Source organism: Nelusetta ayraudi, unplaced genomic scaffold, assembly GCF_046127955.1.
Source record: "Nelusetta ayraudi isolate G7.1 ecotype Tasmania unplaced genomic scaffold, CSIRO-AGI_Nayr_v1 ptg000002l, whole genome shotgun sequence".
Lineage (NCBI taxonomy): Eukaryota > Metazoa > Chordata > Actinopteri > Tetraodontiformes > Monacanthidae > Nelusetta > Nelusetta ayraudi.
Genome location: NW_027466052.1, coordinates 7,416,646 through 7,432,592, shown reverse-complemented (window position 1 = coordinate 7,432,592; position 15,947 = coordinate 7,416,646). Strand labels below are relative to the sequence as shown.

Here is a 15,947-nt window from a genome sequence, read left to right as displayed (position 1 = left end):
GTCAGTTTAACCAAATATGATGCCTTACTGCAACCACATTTCTTCTTTAGTTGCATTAATAACATTATGGTTCCATTCAGGCACATTTATGCATTCTGGTGTCTGAGTGCAGATTGGCAGCTGGCTGAGAGGATGCAAACGGTGGACATGCCTGCTTAGTTAGAACTAGCTGTTCACGCAACAGCTTGAGCACAGAGCACAGCTGCAGGTTTCTTATGGTGTTGATCCATTCCATTGCAGAGTGTCCTGTCACCAAGTCTTCTTGCCAACTAAAATTAGTCACACACAGGAGCAAGTCAAGCAGTAGCAGCAGGGGCCGAGGAAGAGGTAATGAGCCAAACAGGAACTGGAGCCAAATTAGCAGAAGGAGCTGTTTGACGAGTTTGATGAGTGGAATGTTGTTGTTTTATAAAAATAAAATAAAAAAATACACACACAAAATATTGTCTCTACAAAAGGAACAACCGTACTTCATAGGGAATTATTGGGCTAATTTATTTTCAAAAGTAATTGTCGCCAAATGTGTTGATCCAACAATGACAAACAAGTACAGCTGAAAAACACTTTAATTCAACTTCATTTTAAGTTGTTCTGTGGTTGTTTATAACGAATGATACTTATGTATTTTTATTTATTTATTTATTTATTTTAATTCAAAGCTGTTTAAAATGTTTGGTTTTTATCCACGGCGGGTTTTTTCAAGTGACGTGGTCTTTTAGTAGAGACGAAGAAGAATCGAGAGTTTTCTTCCGCCTACATCCGGTGACGCAACTTCCTTTTTGTCCGCGCTAGCATCCCAGTGAACACGCGCTCGCCCTTCTGCCAAGTGAGTTGCACCGAAATATGCATTTTTACTACAGAAATCTCATATTAGACCTTCCACCATGTATAAAAATAAAAAGTGTCTTTATCCAATCTCTCGGCGTTGATAGCGGGGTGGCACATTTAGCCATTTTAATGCCTTTTTGGGCACCACAAGACAACGACAGCGGTGGCTGCTAACTGAGGCGATAACGTGAAGCATATACCGCCACATGGCTGTAAAAGCTGATTCGAAGCGATTTTTCAGAAAAATACTCCAACAAATGCTAGTGTTTCCGTCTCTGATATACTGGACAATTGGCAAATGGGGTTTTTACATATGTAGCCTGTTGATTGGATATGTACCCAAAGCCGCTCATTAAGCACGTTAAGAAACGGCCTCCTTTCCTTCCTGTGTTGAGTTATCTCGCATTAGTGCGAGTGTGTTGGTGTCATTGCATGTGTTTATACTGCACTTTTGTTCATGTTTTATTTCAATTTGGCCTCTTGTTTCTACAAGTAACTTAAGCTTCGTACACATTTTCTTCATCTCATGACGTTAATATCAAAGAACAGTAAATCAGATTGGGAAATGAAGGGCAGGGATCTCAATATTTTATTCTATATAAGAAAAACAACACTAAAAAGTGTATTGTTTTTTTAAATTATGTATTGTGAGTTCTCGCTTCTAATACACTTTTATTAACCTTATTTCTTCAGGATGCGTTACGTTGCTGCTTACTTGCTCGCTTCCCTCGGTGGCAATGAGAACCCTAATGCCAAGGACATCAAGAAGATCCTGGATAGTGTTGGCATTGAGGCCGATGACACACGTCTGACAAAGGTACAGGGCAGTTGTTGTAGCAGTGGTGATCATACCGGCAGGTGATCATCGTCTTTGTGGTTCTCATTAGTTTCACCTCTCTGCAGGTCATCTCTGAACTCGAAGGAAAGAATGTTGATGAGGTGATTGCATCAGGTGAGTGTTTTTTTTGTTTTACATTTATAGTAAGAGTTTGTTAGTTTGCAAAGCTGTATCATGGGCACACACACACAACTGTCAAAACCCACCACTGGTTTCTTTTCACGTTTTAAAAGCCACAATTTTAGTTTTGGGAATTATCTTATGGGCTTACTTAAACAACCTTAAGCAGGTAAATGCTGCTTTCTAATGTACATCCTTATTGATACTTTAAAAAAAAACTTTCAGCTCAAAATTGTAGTTGGTCAGTTTTTGTCAATGTAACATTCCAATTTGAAGTCCATGCCACAGCATGACTGTATTAAAACTTAATAGCTAGTTTAATTGTACGTTGTATTCTCATTTTGCATCTGGCTCTTGGTCAGCGTTAACTTGTCTTGTCTGCCAACTCTTGTGTCCTCAGGTTTCGGTAAGCTGGCCAGCATGCCAGCAGGCGGCGCTGCTGCAGTTGCCACCTCTGCGGCTCCTGGCTCAGGTGGTGCCGCTGCCCCTGCTGCAGGTGAGCGCAGCAGTTTAGCACCCATTTTTCAGCATCACTCACACTTTGGTCGTAGAGCCTTTGCATTCACCATGCGTATTGTGATTATACACAACTAAAAAAAAGAGAAAAAAAAGTCATTTTATATGCTACAGGTAGAAATAGGCTTATTAAGTGGCCATTTCATGTTATTTAATTATAGTTAATGGAAATAAGAAAGTAAATTGGTGCATCAATGTGTTTTGTTGTCTTTTGTTGCCTACACAGCCTGTAAACATAGTATGGACCTCTAAATAGTAATTGATTGCAATATTTTTGCTTTGCAGCTGAAGAGAAGAAGGAAGAGAAGAAAGAGGAGTCTGAAGCATCTGATGATGACATGGGATTCGGTCTCTTTGACTAAACTTTTTCAAATGATGAATAAAGTTTGTAAGAAAATGTCATCTGTTTCGTTGTCTTGACTGGAGTAAAATTGTTATTGTAGATGTAAGCGTAATCTCATACCACAGGAAACAGAATTGATCGGGTTCCTGTGGCCTTGAGGACCAGGATTAAAGGCAACAATGCCCTATCAGTTAGAAACCATAAAGATGCCACATGGAAATAAAAACTGCTGTTAGACTGAATGATCTTTGATTTTGTAAAATAGTCAGTTGATCAGCTCATTGCATTTTTTAATACTTACAAATTTGAGTACTTACATTGTTCCCAGAAATGAGAAAATTCTGGCCTTGACCTTTTACTCTTATTCCACAGTCAGTGTGTTCTCAGACATATTTGTAAAAAAAAAAAACAAAAAAAAAACAGCCCTTAGTGATGTCATACAGGGTGTATTTGTACCTCTCAGGTACACACCCTAAGCCAGGTGTTGGCTCTGCATTGTTTTGCCCCATTTAATCCACTGAATGTAGAAAAAGTAAGTTAAAAAAAAAAATAAATTCAAGATTTTACATTTGAATTGTATTTTATTCTGTATATGAGGATTTACCCAGGAGTAAAACCACAGAGCAAAAGACAGAAGTAAACACCAGAGATGTGAGTCTGCATGCTGTCACTTCTTCCTCAGCTCCGGTGAGTTCAACATGTGGTGTGTGACGCAAATACTTTGGATGAAACTTACAAAACTGCAGACGGCACAGGAACCACGTCGGATTTGGAAACGATTATGGGGCTTACTTTAAACACCCATCGGCAGAACTGACTTTTAAACATCAGACATAATTGGCCCTGTGAAGATGTAATAAAGTGCTCCCACCTGACTGTAGTATCAGTACATCAACAGCAAATTAAAGTACTGTATCTTTTGCTCCAGGATAAAGGGTGTAAGCTAACTGCATTTTTTTTTTTTTTTTTTTTTTTTTTTACACATACAATATCAGACCTGGTTTATTTTTTGGCCATTGTGCCATTTTCTATTTTGTATTGTAGGTATTTAAGGAAATTGGGGTATTTCCATCTAATACATTTTTGTTCAATTAGATTTGCTGTCTGAAATGATCAGACTGTAAACATAACTGGTATGCAATTTGGGTAGAAACGATCTTATTGAGCACAGAAAAATGTTGAGGCCTACATGATTACACACATTAAAAAGTAAAGTTTACATACTTTACTTTGGTTTCTTTCATTGCTTTTTCAACAAAAGTCTAATTGCCAAACAGTATCAATATTAAGTACATGAATAAAAAGAGTACACTGATTTTACAAGAAGCTATACAGTACAAAAAATACAGTTAAAGCTATCGTTAGTTTTTTGTTCTGTCAGGTCATGAAACATTGCAAGCAGTCTGCACTGTCACGTCGGTCATCATAAGATGTTGGAATGTTTAGTACTACGCCAGACAAAAGTTCTTAGCATATTGCTGAACACATATGACTGGAAAGAACAATTAGTCATTTTATGATGCATCACACAGCATGTTGGGTAATACCAAACTTCACAACTTCCTTAATAAAAAAAAAAAAAAAAGTACTAATTTTAAGTCTGATGTTAGCCTGTTTCTACTTTGAACGTTTTTGTATCTGGCAATGATATATGTAAAATAAACACTGTATGCTTAATGGCACCATTGTTGACTACACAATACACATCTATTGTTTCTCCAAGTTAATATTTTGACTATAAATGTATGTATTAGTGTTGCCAATAGTCAGTCTAAGATGTATGTTGCAGTATTAGTACTACAGTTGTATATTTGTAACACAAAATTCAACCTCAATATGTTATAACTTATCACACTACGGATTTACAATAAAATAAAGCAAAAGAGAAAACACAATAGCGTGTGTGTTAAACACAATTTAGAACTGGGAGTCCAATGCGCAATGCAAAATACATTAAAACGGACACATTTAAAAGGAAAAACTAATAAAAAAGAATATCAGAGATGGGAGATTAAAGGCGGTACTGAACAAGCAACTTTATTGGTCATTCAAATCAAAGTTCATTAATTTAGAACTTTGATGGTTGATTAATGCAATTTAAGGGTGTAATAACGCTATAAACATGAAATATGTTAATAATTTGTAAACATTTTTATGATTACACTCAACAGAAATACGGAAAGAAGATGGCCCGCCCTCGACATTATTTACCGCCCACTTCCTGTCACTGACGTCATCGCCCGTCAGGCCGTTTATTTGTCGACGTCCAGGTCGGTGGTGACAGTTAATTCTCCAGCTAGCGGACGGTGAAGGTTACCTGCTTCAACAGTGCTTGAACGGAAACCTTTCTACTGTCTTCAACCGTGACACGACGCAACATATTCCGTTAATTTCCGTATTTACTACCACCGGCTACGTCTTGTCGACTCTTCAATTCAAGCTGAACGCCTAGCCAGCTCATTTATCCTACACGTTTAGCACGCTAGCGAGCTCGTGCTGTTCCGCCAACGACGCCACTGACTTGCGCAGCTCTCCGACTCGTCTAAAAGACCCGCCGCTGTCGAAAGGTATGGAATTAAGCACTTTTCCCTGTTGTGTACAGTTATGTCCTACTTGTTTTAAAGTGTGAGTTGCTCGCGCTAATCAGACCAAAGCGTTCAGGGGCTTCGCCTGCTGCTACTACTGCTGCTGCTGCTGCTGTTGTTTATCCCGTGGCGCTACCAATGTGGCCTTGGCGCAGTTGTTCTGTCTGGGTTTGTCTTGCGTAACTTGACCCTCTGTGCCAAGTTTGCCTGGTTTGTCACATTTTCAAATGTATATGTTACCTAGACAATACTTGGCACACGTTATCATTTTTGTGACGTTCGTTCATTAAAGCTGTTGTAATGATTTTTCAAGTAATACGAGAAAAAACCGCTACAAAAAAATAAAAAATAAAAAAAATACAATCGTACAATAGCATCGTCACAGTTGGTAAACAGTGCAGTGGTTGGTCTAGTTTGTGGTTGCTGTCCATGCGAGCCAGTGCAGCTGTCCTCGAGGTTTACGCAAGATAACTAATTCTGAGTCGCTTGGTTTTTTTGTGTGTGTGTTTTCAGAACAATGTCTTCCCAAGTGAGACAGAATTTCCACCAGGACTGCGAGGCTGCCATTAACAGGCAGATCAACCTGGAGCTGTACGCTTCCTACGTCTACCTGTCTATGGTGAGAGTCGGCAAAAGCAACATGCATAACAAAATTCCTAGAGACCAATTCTCAATTGTGAATTTGTCAGTAACACACAGAGTCTGCACTGTTGCCCTACTGTTCTGTTCGGTTCTGAGTGGGCCTATGTCAGGTGTCTTCTCTGGTACTGCCAAGTGTTGCACACGTGCTAACATCCCACAGATGACTGAGCAAAAAAAAAGCGAGGGGACTTTGACTATTAATACAAACAAGACCGCCATTTTTGTATTGAAAATTAAAGTGACCTGCGTAGCTGAGCGTTTAGTTGCTTTGATAAACATTGTGTACCAGCCATAAACCAAAGGTTAAAGTCCCTTTCGAGATTGAGGGCAGAGAGTTCGTTGACTGTTCAAGAGTGTGGAAAACATTTTTTTTTAATACTGGCCTTGATCATCCTCTTGTAAACATTTGCTTTATGATTACTATGGTCAACCTTTTAGTGAATGTTCTATAGTTGATATTTATCTTAGGATGCCTGTATTTTTTCTCACCACCGCCAACACCACACCATACTGCTTGCACTAAGGAAATGCTTAAAATGCTAAAATGTTCACCTTCAGAATACCTACATACATATTTACATATGTATATTTGCCAAAAAGGTTGGTTTTTCATTATTGAGTATTTACTTGGGTCTCTCTCTCCTGCTTTACAGGCCTACTACTTTGACCGGGATGACCAGGCGTTGCACAACTTTGCCAAGTTTTTCCGCAATCAGTCTCACGAGGAGCGTGAACATGCAGAGAAGCTAATGAAAGTGCAGAACCAGAGGGGGGGGAGAATTTTCCTACAAGATGTCAGGGTAAGAGTACACCTTCATTTAAAGCAATTCTTTTCAAGTTTGTGCATATAAATTTTGTACATTGAATTCGATTTCATGTTCTGGGCTATCGTCTGGCCCGTGTCACGCGGGCAGCATATGACCCAAAAGATACGGAGGGCGTGAGGGTTCTGAGCTGCTTATCTTTACTGACACTCAAGCACAACCCATTTAACGATCTAGTTAAACGTTAAACCGCAAACCCATTTGGAATGAGGGTGAACAATTTCCATGTAGGTCGGGTCACCAGTGTTCTACTTTTTTACATTTTTTGTATCTTTATCTATGTGATATGTGTAATGCTTGATGTTGGAGTCTGTATCAAGACGCTGTATTGGAAACGTATTCCACCAACATGGCTGTATGGTCAGTAAACAATCAATCAATCAGAAGGTGTCTCACGGTTTCCGTAACTCATTTGCTTTGCAGAAGCCAGAGCGGGACGAGTGGGGCAGTGGAACGGAGGCCCTTGAATGTGCCCTGCAGCTAGAAAAGAGCGTGAACCAGTCCCTCCTGGACTTACACAAGCTGTGCTCCGATCACAATGACCCACATGTAAGTACTTAAGAGTCGCAGAGCACAGCACTTGCACACATTTTAGTCACTGCCATTTAGCTGGTAGGTGAAACCCAAACTGTCACGTTACACTGCGTCACTATTAGTTAGTTTTTCAGTTTGCGCTTCTAACTTTGTTCCTCCTTTTTCAGCTGTGCGACCATCTCGAGACACATTTCCTGGACGAGCAGGTCAAGTCCATCAAAGAGCTGGCCGACTGGGTGGCCAACCTGCGCCGCATGGGCGCGCCTCAGAACGGCATGGCCGAGTACCTGTTTGACAAACACACTTTGGGCAAAGAGAGCAGCTAAATGACTAAACACCACAATAACTGACGCTGTTTGACGCTTTATATTATATGTATATTTGTTTCTTGCTTCCAAGCGTTTCCTCTCTATTAAGACAATTGCATGAAACAAAGCTAATCATTATAACCACATGTATTATCCATGTTGCTTCCACCAGTTCGCCCGCACTGCAGTTGAAAACAGTTCCCAGAACTGTGAGCTACTGCATTCAAAGTCAGCTTCCAGCGCTTAACCCTGTTATCAATGCCAGGTTATTACCACATATTCACAGTGTTTCATGACAGGACCTGTTCATCGAAACTAATAAAAGAGCCCTCTGGATTCAGGTCTCGGCCTCTATTCTTTTTCACCCCTTTACTTTCTGTAGCCAGCAATACAAAAACATGAAAAGTTACATTTTGAATTTTGGGTTAGGGTTACTAACGGTTAAAAACTCAGGATTTACCTGACTAATCTTTCATACTTTCATTTACAGAGAAAACAGAACCACCAGTTTAGCTGATAAAATGAAACAAATCCAAAAGTAACAAAAATAGCCTGTGTTGTTTGGAGAGGAAGTGTTTTTCAGAATTTATATTTGGACTTGTAACTTGTCATTATCTTCTGTTGGCATCTGAAGGAAAGCACGAGTAAAAGTAAAATCTGGCACGTCAACATTTTGGACTGTTTTTATCTGGTTCTTTTCTTTGTTACATAGAAATGTTTTTGAATGTCAGTCAGGGTAAATATTTCCCAGCTCTAGTAAATCTTGAGTGAATTCCTCACCAACTGTGCTACACCAAACAAACCCCTTGATGTTACAAATTCCTGAATAAGGTTGCATGATATTAATTTTTAGTTTATACCCATCTCCACTCCTATTGAAAATGGAAAGTGTGATGTTGCAAATGCAACAAAATTTTAGGTTGGCCTATACACTATAACAATACAATACAATAGTAGTGGTTACAAAGTATACTAATAATAGAGAATGTAACATGCAACATGACAGTAGAAACTGTTCAGGCACAGCAAATGGTTGTTTATTCCCAGCTTTTTTAAAAAAAAAAAAAAAAAAGGGCACCACAAAAATACCTTTATGTAATTGGATAGTTTGCAATTATTATTTTTTGATCACTGCAGAACAAACTGATGTGCACTGACATCACCAATAATCTCAGTCCCAGTGCAGCATTCACGCCTCCTCCAGCTCCACTAGCACACCATCGCAGTCTTTAGGATGAAGGAACATCACAGGCTTTCCATGAGCACCTATCCTGGGCTCTGCCGACAGAGTTCTGATATTCTTTGCTTTCAGGTCCGTGATTGCAGCATTAATGTCATCCACCTGCGGTCAAGTGGGGGAGATGACAATTCATTCATCTACAATTCTGTGAAGTCTGACACAAACCTTTGCACTATTATCATCTTTGTGTGCAGAAAATGTGCCTGTGTGTGTGCAGCTGGAAGCGTTCAGTCTGGTTCCAACAAAAATACACTGCACACTTCCTCTTTGAATCCTATAAATAGCTGCGTTCTCAAATAATACTAGTGCAGAAAACCAGACAGGTAATGTTGCGCTTCACTGTTGTTGGAATAGATGAGAAACTACCATTTTAAATCACTATTCAAAAGGAAGAGTTTTACAGACCTCTGACAAAAATCACAAACACAGGAGAACAAAACAACACTACCTGAACAGGACTGTTCTACTACATCATGATAAACCATTAAACGGAGGATATGGCAGATATGACTCATCAACAATAAGTACAGCTGCGATTGAGGTTGATCATGCACCTGCTCCTCTTCTCTTTCGGTTACAGTGTATCTTAACCAAAGGCAATGTTTTCTCACCTCAATACAAATGTGGTGCATTCCTCCAGACTTGTTTTTCTGTAAGAAGCCAGCTATGGGGCTCTTCTCCCCCAGAGGATGCAAGAGCTCGAGCTTGGTGTTTCCAAGCTCGACGAACACTGTGTAGACGCCGTGCTCAGGCAGCGGCACCTTGTCACTCACTTTGGCCCCCAGCACGTCTCTGTACAGTGCCGTGGCCTTCTCCATGTCAGGAACGGCAATGGCAATATGATTCAGCCGTCCCAGGTTCCACAGTGGCCCAGGAACCCCCTGAGTAAGGGGAGCGGTCACTGAAAGCGCCCTGCTGAATGTGAGTCGAAAACATCTGGATAGGCTAGCACCTGAATAAACAAAACAAAACATAAAATGGTGAGAAATGTACCAGACAAAAGCTGTAAATTGTATGGCAGTAATATGAGGGATGGAACAACCATCCATTTTCAATACCCGCTTCTTCCTGAGCTCAGGGTCAAGGGGTTGCACACAGAACTAACAACTATTTATGACTTAAGTTAGTCCTTATCAAGGAAGAACCAACACCATATTTACAATTTTGCACACAATTCCACAACGCCAACACACTTTTACAAAAATGTTTAGAATCTGTCTGATTGTCCGTGAATTTAAGGCAACGCAACTGCTGATCTGATAAAAACAAAAAATGAAAATAAAAAAATCTATCTGAGCCAGAAAAGAAAAGAAAAAACATCTACAAGTTTGTGTTGCTACCTTTGAAAACATGAGACATTTGACGTTGGGCCCTGATAAAACATACCAATAAGAATTTACACAAAAAAGGCGTCCGTGAATTTCCAAAAATATAATATTTTCACAGAAGTACGCTGTCAACGTTACAAAAACAAAAGCCGCGCCATATCGTCAACGTTTGGTAAACTGGAAAACACTTCAATTAATAGAACCTTTTGTAGCTAATGCAAAAAAATAATTTCAATAGTATTCAACAAGATCGTAAATTGTATGTAAGTTTAAAAATACAAAACCCACCTGCAACCTTCAGAACAGCGGACGCCATGTTTGTGACCCGGAACCCATTCAGCAGCGGAAGAGTTTCTCGGAGAACCTGTTTACCTGTTACACACAGTGGTCGTCCACACATGTGGCTAACTATGGCTGGTGGAGGCGTAAGGAATACGCTGGATGATTGTATCAAGAGGATAAATACCAACACAGAGCAGCTAGAAAACTTTCTGAGGTAAGCATTTTATAAACGGTTTGCATTTTACCTTTTTTAGAATAGAGCGTCACAACGTTGCTCGCAGGCGGTCCTCTAAAGTCAATTGTGGCTAAAGCTAATTGCTGTAGTTAAATTATTTACAGGGGCTGTCAGGTATTTATTTTTTATTTCAGTGCGTAACTGTTTTGCCATGTAGTGTCCAATATTACTGTTACGCCCATGTCTGCGTTTAAAACGAGTTAATTTATATTTTAAATCCTCATTCTAAGTTTACATGTCGACAACGTGTCTATCCTTGAAATGTGAAAAAACAATAAAAAAAAAAAAAAAAAACCAACGTTAATTTCTACATAGCACAAACTGTTCTGTAACTTTAAGCAATGTTGGGACCAAGATAGTATTAAATAGCCCCCTCCCCCAAACGTTTCCTTTTATTTTCTCATTTCTGTGCTAGCTATCTTTAAGATAAAAAGTGATATTTCTGATGTAGTGATGCAAATGTGCAGTTTATTTGCAGATAAGTTATAGTAGATTCAAACTACCAAATGCAATTCTCCTAATTGTTGTGAATTATGGGTGGAATTATTCAAATTATTTTTTTCATGAACCGTTTTTCCTAGTGTATTAATAAAATTATGGTGGTATGCAATCGACTGAATTAGGAAGGAGGTTGGGTTGCTTTTTCAAATGATTTCAATGAATGTCACCAGAGATGGTGCATAGTGTCGGCAATTTCAGATCTTCTCATGGTCAGCCTCTACAATTTTCTCTTTTTGTCTCATCAGCCTTCAAGATGGTGTGGCAGCAGACTTCACTTTGCTCACCAAGACGCTCTATGACCTCCACAAAGTTGAAGAGCCCTCTCATTATAAAGACAGCCCATTGGACGAGCTTGTGGTGGAAAACTTTGATGAAGAACAGATTTGGCAGGAGCTTGAGCTGCAGAACTGCGCTGTGCTGACACACTTCAAAAAAGCAATTGGAACCGCGTTGTCAGACAATGCTTTAACCTTGTTGGTTGAAGAGAAGGAAGAGGCAGAAGAAAATGTGGAAGAGGAGGAAATGGAGAGTGATTGTGGTGTTGATGCAGGTGAAGATGAGCGACCATCCAAGGTGACGGCTGCTGAGGTTGAAGACGAGGCTGAGGATTACACGGACGAGGACTCGGATTTAGATTTTGATGTTGATGCTCTGGAGAAGCAAGAAAAGCAAAAGAAGCATGCATTACAGCCCAAACATAAAGTAAAGGTGGTTCCCTCTGAGGTGGACGATAAGTTCTTCAAGCTGACAGAAATGGAGTTGTTTCTCGACGATATGGACAAGCGGGAGGGAAAACAGGACGAGAACGAGGATGGCATAGACTATTTTCAGGACCTGCCATCAGACATGGATGATGATCTGGATCTGGATCAAATGCTATCTTCCAAAAAGACAAAGAAAGACAAGGTAAGTTTGTTATTTAATTTTTTTTAACCTAAGAATATACACATCAAGGAATAGATATTTTATTGTTGTTGTTATTCACAGGCAAAAAGCTCCAGGAATCTTAAATACAAGGACTTCTTTGACGCTGTGGATCATGAGCCAGATGAGGCAGATGACCCGTCAGATGGTGACGATGACAGCACGGACGAAAACAAGGAAGCAGGTGATCGAGAAACGGACGATGAGGAAGAACATTATGATGGTGAAGAGGAGGGTGATGATGAGTAAGTGTGATTTATGCCTTTCTGGATGTGTGGGAGGAAAACATTTGGTTGAATATGGTCAAAATGAACATGTTTGTGTGTCCTGTGCCAGGCATGAAAAGATTGCAGAGTCCAAATTGTCCAGTAAGAAAGTGACCTTTCACCTCTCCGAAGAAGAGGAGAGTGAGGGAGAGGACGTGGAGGAGATTTTTGGAGGGAAAAGACAACTCCCACCTCAGTCTGAAGCAAAGTCATCGTTTGAGAAACGACAAGAAAAGGTAACCAGGTGGATTGTGATGCTGCTACTCTAAGAAATTTTCAGATGATGCTTATTTATTCTTTTCTGTCACTTTGGTTCAAACTGATTTAGTAATGTCAAATGCCAGAAATACTGCCATACCAACATTTCTGTGTATGAAAGACATGCCAATACTTTACCAGCCTGCAAAAACAGCAATGGAAGTCAAAGCAAAGTAGAGTTATTATAAAAAAAAATAGAATAAATCAAAATGTGAAGTCCTCTCTCGGTCTAAATAGATCAATTTTGAACAAGATTAAATAGAAATACATTTTCCTTTCAAGACAAAAGGTTTCCTTAAATTTTCCATTTGACTATTTAATTATGTGCTGATTTTTGCCGATATGATGTTCATCTTCAGTTTTATTTTGCAGATGTCAAAGAAGATTGAAGAGTTGGAGAAAGCAGCTCTGGGACAGAAGCCTTGGCAGCTGTCTGGAGAGGTGACCGCTCAAGCTCGTCCAGAGAACAGCATGTTGGAGGAGGACGTCGAGTTTGACCAGACTTCCAGAACAGGTGCGTGACTCCTCCTTTGCATTTTCAAGAGTCTGACGTAAAAGCCGTCGGTCGAATGGTGAGCACAACTTTCTTTGCCCAGTTTAAAATAAAAAGGAAATCAAGTTCTATCTTCTTGTTTCCAGCACCGGCTGTCACAGAGGAAACCACCCTGCAGCTTGAAGACATCATCAAGCAGAGAATTAAGGACCAGGTTAGTTCCAGCAGTGTCCCGTGTTTAGCAAAGTCGAAAGGAAAAGAAGTTGTTTTTCTCTGTTTTTAAAAGCAAACTCTGTGTGCCAGGCATTCGATGACGTGGTGCGCAAAGTGAAACCCAAGGAGGAGGTGTTTGAGTACAAGAAGAGACTGACGCTGGACCATGAGAAGAGCAAGCAGAGTCTGACAGAAATCTATGAACAGGAATACCAAAAGCTGAACCAGGTCTGACTTCTACCTTGTTTTCACTGTTCCTGCCACAAACACGACCCTTCACCGACGTTGCATTCACTGGTGTCTCCTGTCAATTCAGCAAAAGACTGAGGAGGAGGAGAACCCAGCGCATGTGGAAATTCAGAAGCTTATGGACGCACTCTTCCTCAAGTTGGATGCTCTCTCCAACTTCCACTTCACACCCAAACCTGTGAGTTGTGCCCAATATACAAAGGAAGATTTTGATCATGTACATATTATATATATTTATATATATATATATATATATATATATATATATATATATATATATATATATATATATATATATATATATATATATATACACATATATATATATATATATGTATATATATATATACATATAAAAAAGCGTGACGAATAAGTCAGCTCTCACGCTCTCACTCAGGCTTCACAGGCTTTTTCAACAAAGCCTGAAGCGTGGAAATGCAACATGCCACCGCCTCTGGTTTTATTTTTAAACAGAGCCGTTTCATTCATCTTTTCTCCTCTCTGCACATTCCCGAGGTCAAAGTCGTATCCAACCTGCCGTCGATTGTAATGGAGGAGGTGGCTCCAGTCAGCGTCAGTGACGCCACGCTGCTCGCGCCAGAAGAAATCAAGGTTTGACATCTGCTGGCTACCACGCATGCGCTTAGATCTTTTTATACTAGTTGCGCTGCATGTCTAAAAATACCCCCCTGTGTTTGAAGGAGAAAAACAAAGCGGGAGATATTCTGGGAGACACGGAGAAGACGTCAACAGACAAGAAGCGGGAGAGACGTAACAAGAAGAAAGTGAAGCGTCTTAAGATTACGGAGAGGGAGAGGAGATTGAAACTCAAGGAGGCCACTAAAAGTGGCAAGAGCAAAAAGCCATCGAAGGCCGAAGTCACGGAAAACCTGAAGAAGCTCACGAGTGGAGGCAAAGCCACGATACTGAAGGTGAGGGTTTTTTTTTTTCCCTTCCTCTTGCCCACATCATGAGGTATTCAGTGATGCCATTGGCTGCCGGTAAGGTATGTTGAAGTATTAAAAAAATCAAAACAAGAGAACAGACGTGACATCACATTCAGGGGTTTTATCTACTGAAGCATATTTTCAGCTAAAATACCTGGTGTTCAAATTGTCAGTAATTGAGTGTGCCCGACCTAGACAGTCAATGACATAAAGAGGCTCACAGCGCCCCCTTTTGCAGAAATTAAATAATTACACGGCTCTAATCTGCCCCCTTTTTTTTCTTCTGTTTTCAATGCTGTGCCAATGTAGCCACAAAACAAACATGTTGTTTTCCTGTTTCAGGATGAGGGGAAGGATAAGGCCCTGCGCTCGTCTCAAGCCTTCTTCTCTCAGCTGCAGGACCAGGTGAAAACACAGATCAAAAATGAAAAGGACCCGTCCTCAAAGAAAAAGAAACAGAAAGAAATTTCAGCCATCAAACTGAAGTTGTAAAACCCATGACTGTTTCCGTACATCCTTTTCTTGTACAGAGTTTTTTTTTTCTGAGAGTGCTACACTATATTAAAATCTGTAAGTCCTTGTGAAATGTCTCAATTTTTATTAAAATAAATGAAATTTCTAGACACGCCTGAGTTTGCTCACTCACGTTGCATGCAGAAATGTGACAGTGTGGCAGCGCTAGGCCTCGTTACTTCTTTTGCTGCCTCCGCTTTTGTGTGTTTGTGCTAAGACATTCTTGGCTACCTCCTCTCTCTTTGCAAACACATAGAGGGAAGTTAAAACCTCATTTTTGGGACAGACTAGAGGTGAACAGAGGGCTAAATATGCTCTTGAGATCCATAGCTGGATCTGCTTTGTTTTTTCAATAATATGTCATGCAAGGCTGCCTCTAAGTAGCACTGGATGAAAAGTAAAGAGGTGCTGCAAGTTTGTATTGTTGAGGGTGGTGCTTGGTATTGGGAGATATAATTATAGTTTTAATTACAGTTGAATGGTTTTGGTAGAGGCATATTTATAACTGTAGTTGTGATTTTTAAAACCCTTTCGAAAAAAATGGCGGTTAGATATGTAAGGAAGTATATGGAAATGATATGAAGTTTATTTTTCATTGTGTTTTACTATGTATGAGGATTATTACAACGTATTCATCGCCTGGTTTAAGCATTATTTAGCTTTTACATCTATGTTTGCGTTATTATTTAAGGAAGTGATTCTACATTTTTTGACATTTGAATTAAGGGAAGGTGGCACAGAGCTTAAATTCTTGAATGTGTATTTAAGTTGTCATTGTCTTTCACAGGTGACAAATCGGCGACCTTTTTGTTCAAGTCCCTTTTTTCCGACTTGCGTATAACCCGTTTCAATTCTTTGCTGACTCTCAATTATTCTGAAACTATCCAATGTGTTTTAAAGACTCACTGAGAACGCTTTAATAAAGCACCAAAGCCTTTTTATTATTATTATTCTTATTTA

At 39.8% G+C, this 15,947-nt stretch overlaps 4 protein-coding genes across 5 annotated transcripts in view; 3 read left to right on the top strand and 1 right to left on the bottom strand.

Moving 5' to 3' along the window:
• Window positions 1-2,704, top strand: part of LOC142884804 (large ribosomal subunit protein P2-like) — a 69,521-nt gene extending 66,817 nt beyond the window's left edge. The window contains exons 1-5 of one of the 2 annotated variants that reach the window (XM_076020728.1): window positions 694-826; window positions 1,522-1,645; window positions 1,732-1,780; window positions 2,187-2,282; window positions 2,588-2,704. In XM_076020728.1, coding sequence (XP_075876843.1) covers window positions 1,523-1,645; window positions 1,732-1,780; window positions 2,187-2,282; window positions 2,588-2,664 — 345 coding nt within the window. In that variant the 5' untranslated portion in view covers window positions 694-826; window position 1,522 and the 3' untranslated portion in view covers window positions 2,665-2,704. Of the gene's footprint in view, window positions 1-693; window positions 827-1,521; window positions 1,646-1,731; window positions 1,781-2,186; window positions 2,283-2,587 lie in introns of those variants that run through there. The other variant, XM_076020721.1, reaches the window with a different exon arrangement.
• A 2,209-nt stretch (window positions 2,705-4,913) lies between these two features.
• On the top strand, window positions 4,914-7,874 carry LOC142884797 (ferritin, heavy subunit). Its single transcript, XM_076020707.1, has 5 exons — window positions 4,914-5,212; window positions 5,744-5,849; window positions 6,526-6,672; window positions 7,120-7,245; window positions 7,398-7,874. Exons 2-5 carry the CDS (start codon window positions 5,748-5,750, stop codon window positions 7,554-7,556), a joined length of 534 nt encoding a protein of 177 aa, XP_075876822.1. The 5' UTR covers window positions 4,914-5,212; window positions 5,744-5,747; the 3' UTR covers window positions 7,557-7,874.
• A 679-nt stretch (window positions 7,875-8,553) lies between these two features.
• On the bottom strand, window positions 8,554-10,531 carry mcee (methylmalonyl CoA epimerase). The gene is made up of 3 exons (XM_076020695.1): window positions 10,395-10,531; window positions 9,390-9,730; window positions 8,554-8,880 (listed from the first exon to the last, which is right to left on the bottom strand). Exons 1-3 carry the CDS (start codon window positions 10,504-10,506, stop codon window positions 8,728-8,730), a joined length of 606 nt encoding a protein of 201 aa, XP_075876810.1. The 5' UTR covers window positions 10,507-10,531; the 3' UTR covers window positions 8,554-8,727.
• mphosph10 (M-phase phosphoprotein 10 (U3 small nucleolar ribonucleoprotein)) lies at window positions 10,447-15,100 on the top strand. Its single transcript, XM_076020669.1, has 11 exons — window positions 10,447-10,602; window positions 11,370-12,030; window positions 12,112-12,293; window positions 12,385-12,550; window positions 12,945-13,086; window positions 13,212-13,279; window positions 13,369-13,506; window positions 13,595-13,705; window positions 14,032-14,139; window positions 14,229-14,459; window positions 14,817-15,100. The coding sequence occupies exons 1-11, from the start codon at window positions 10,505-10,507 to the stop codon at window positions 14,964-14,966; spliced, it is 2,055 nt and encodes a 684-aa protein (XP_075876784.1). The 5' UTR covers window positions 10,447-10,504; the 3' UTR covers window positions 14,967-15,100.
• The last annotated feature ends 847 nt before the right edge of the window (window positions 15,101-15,947 follow it).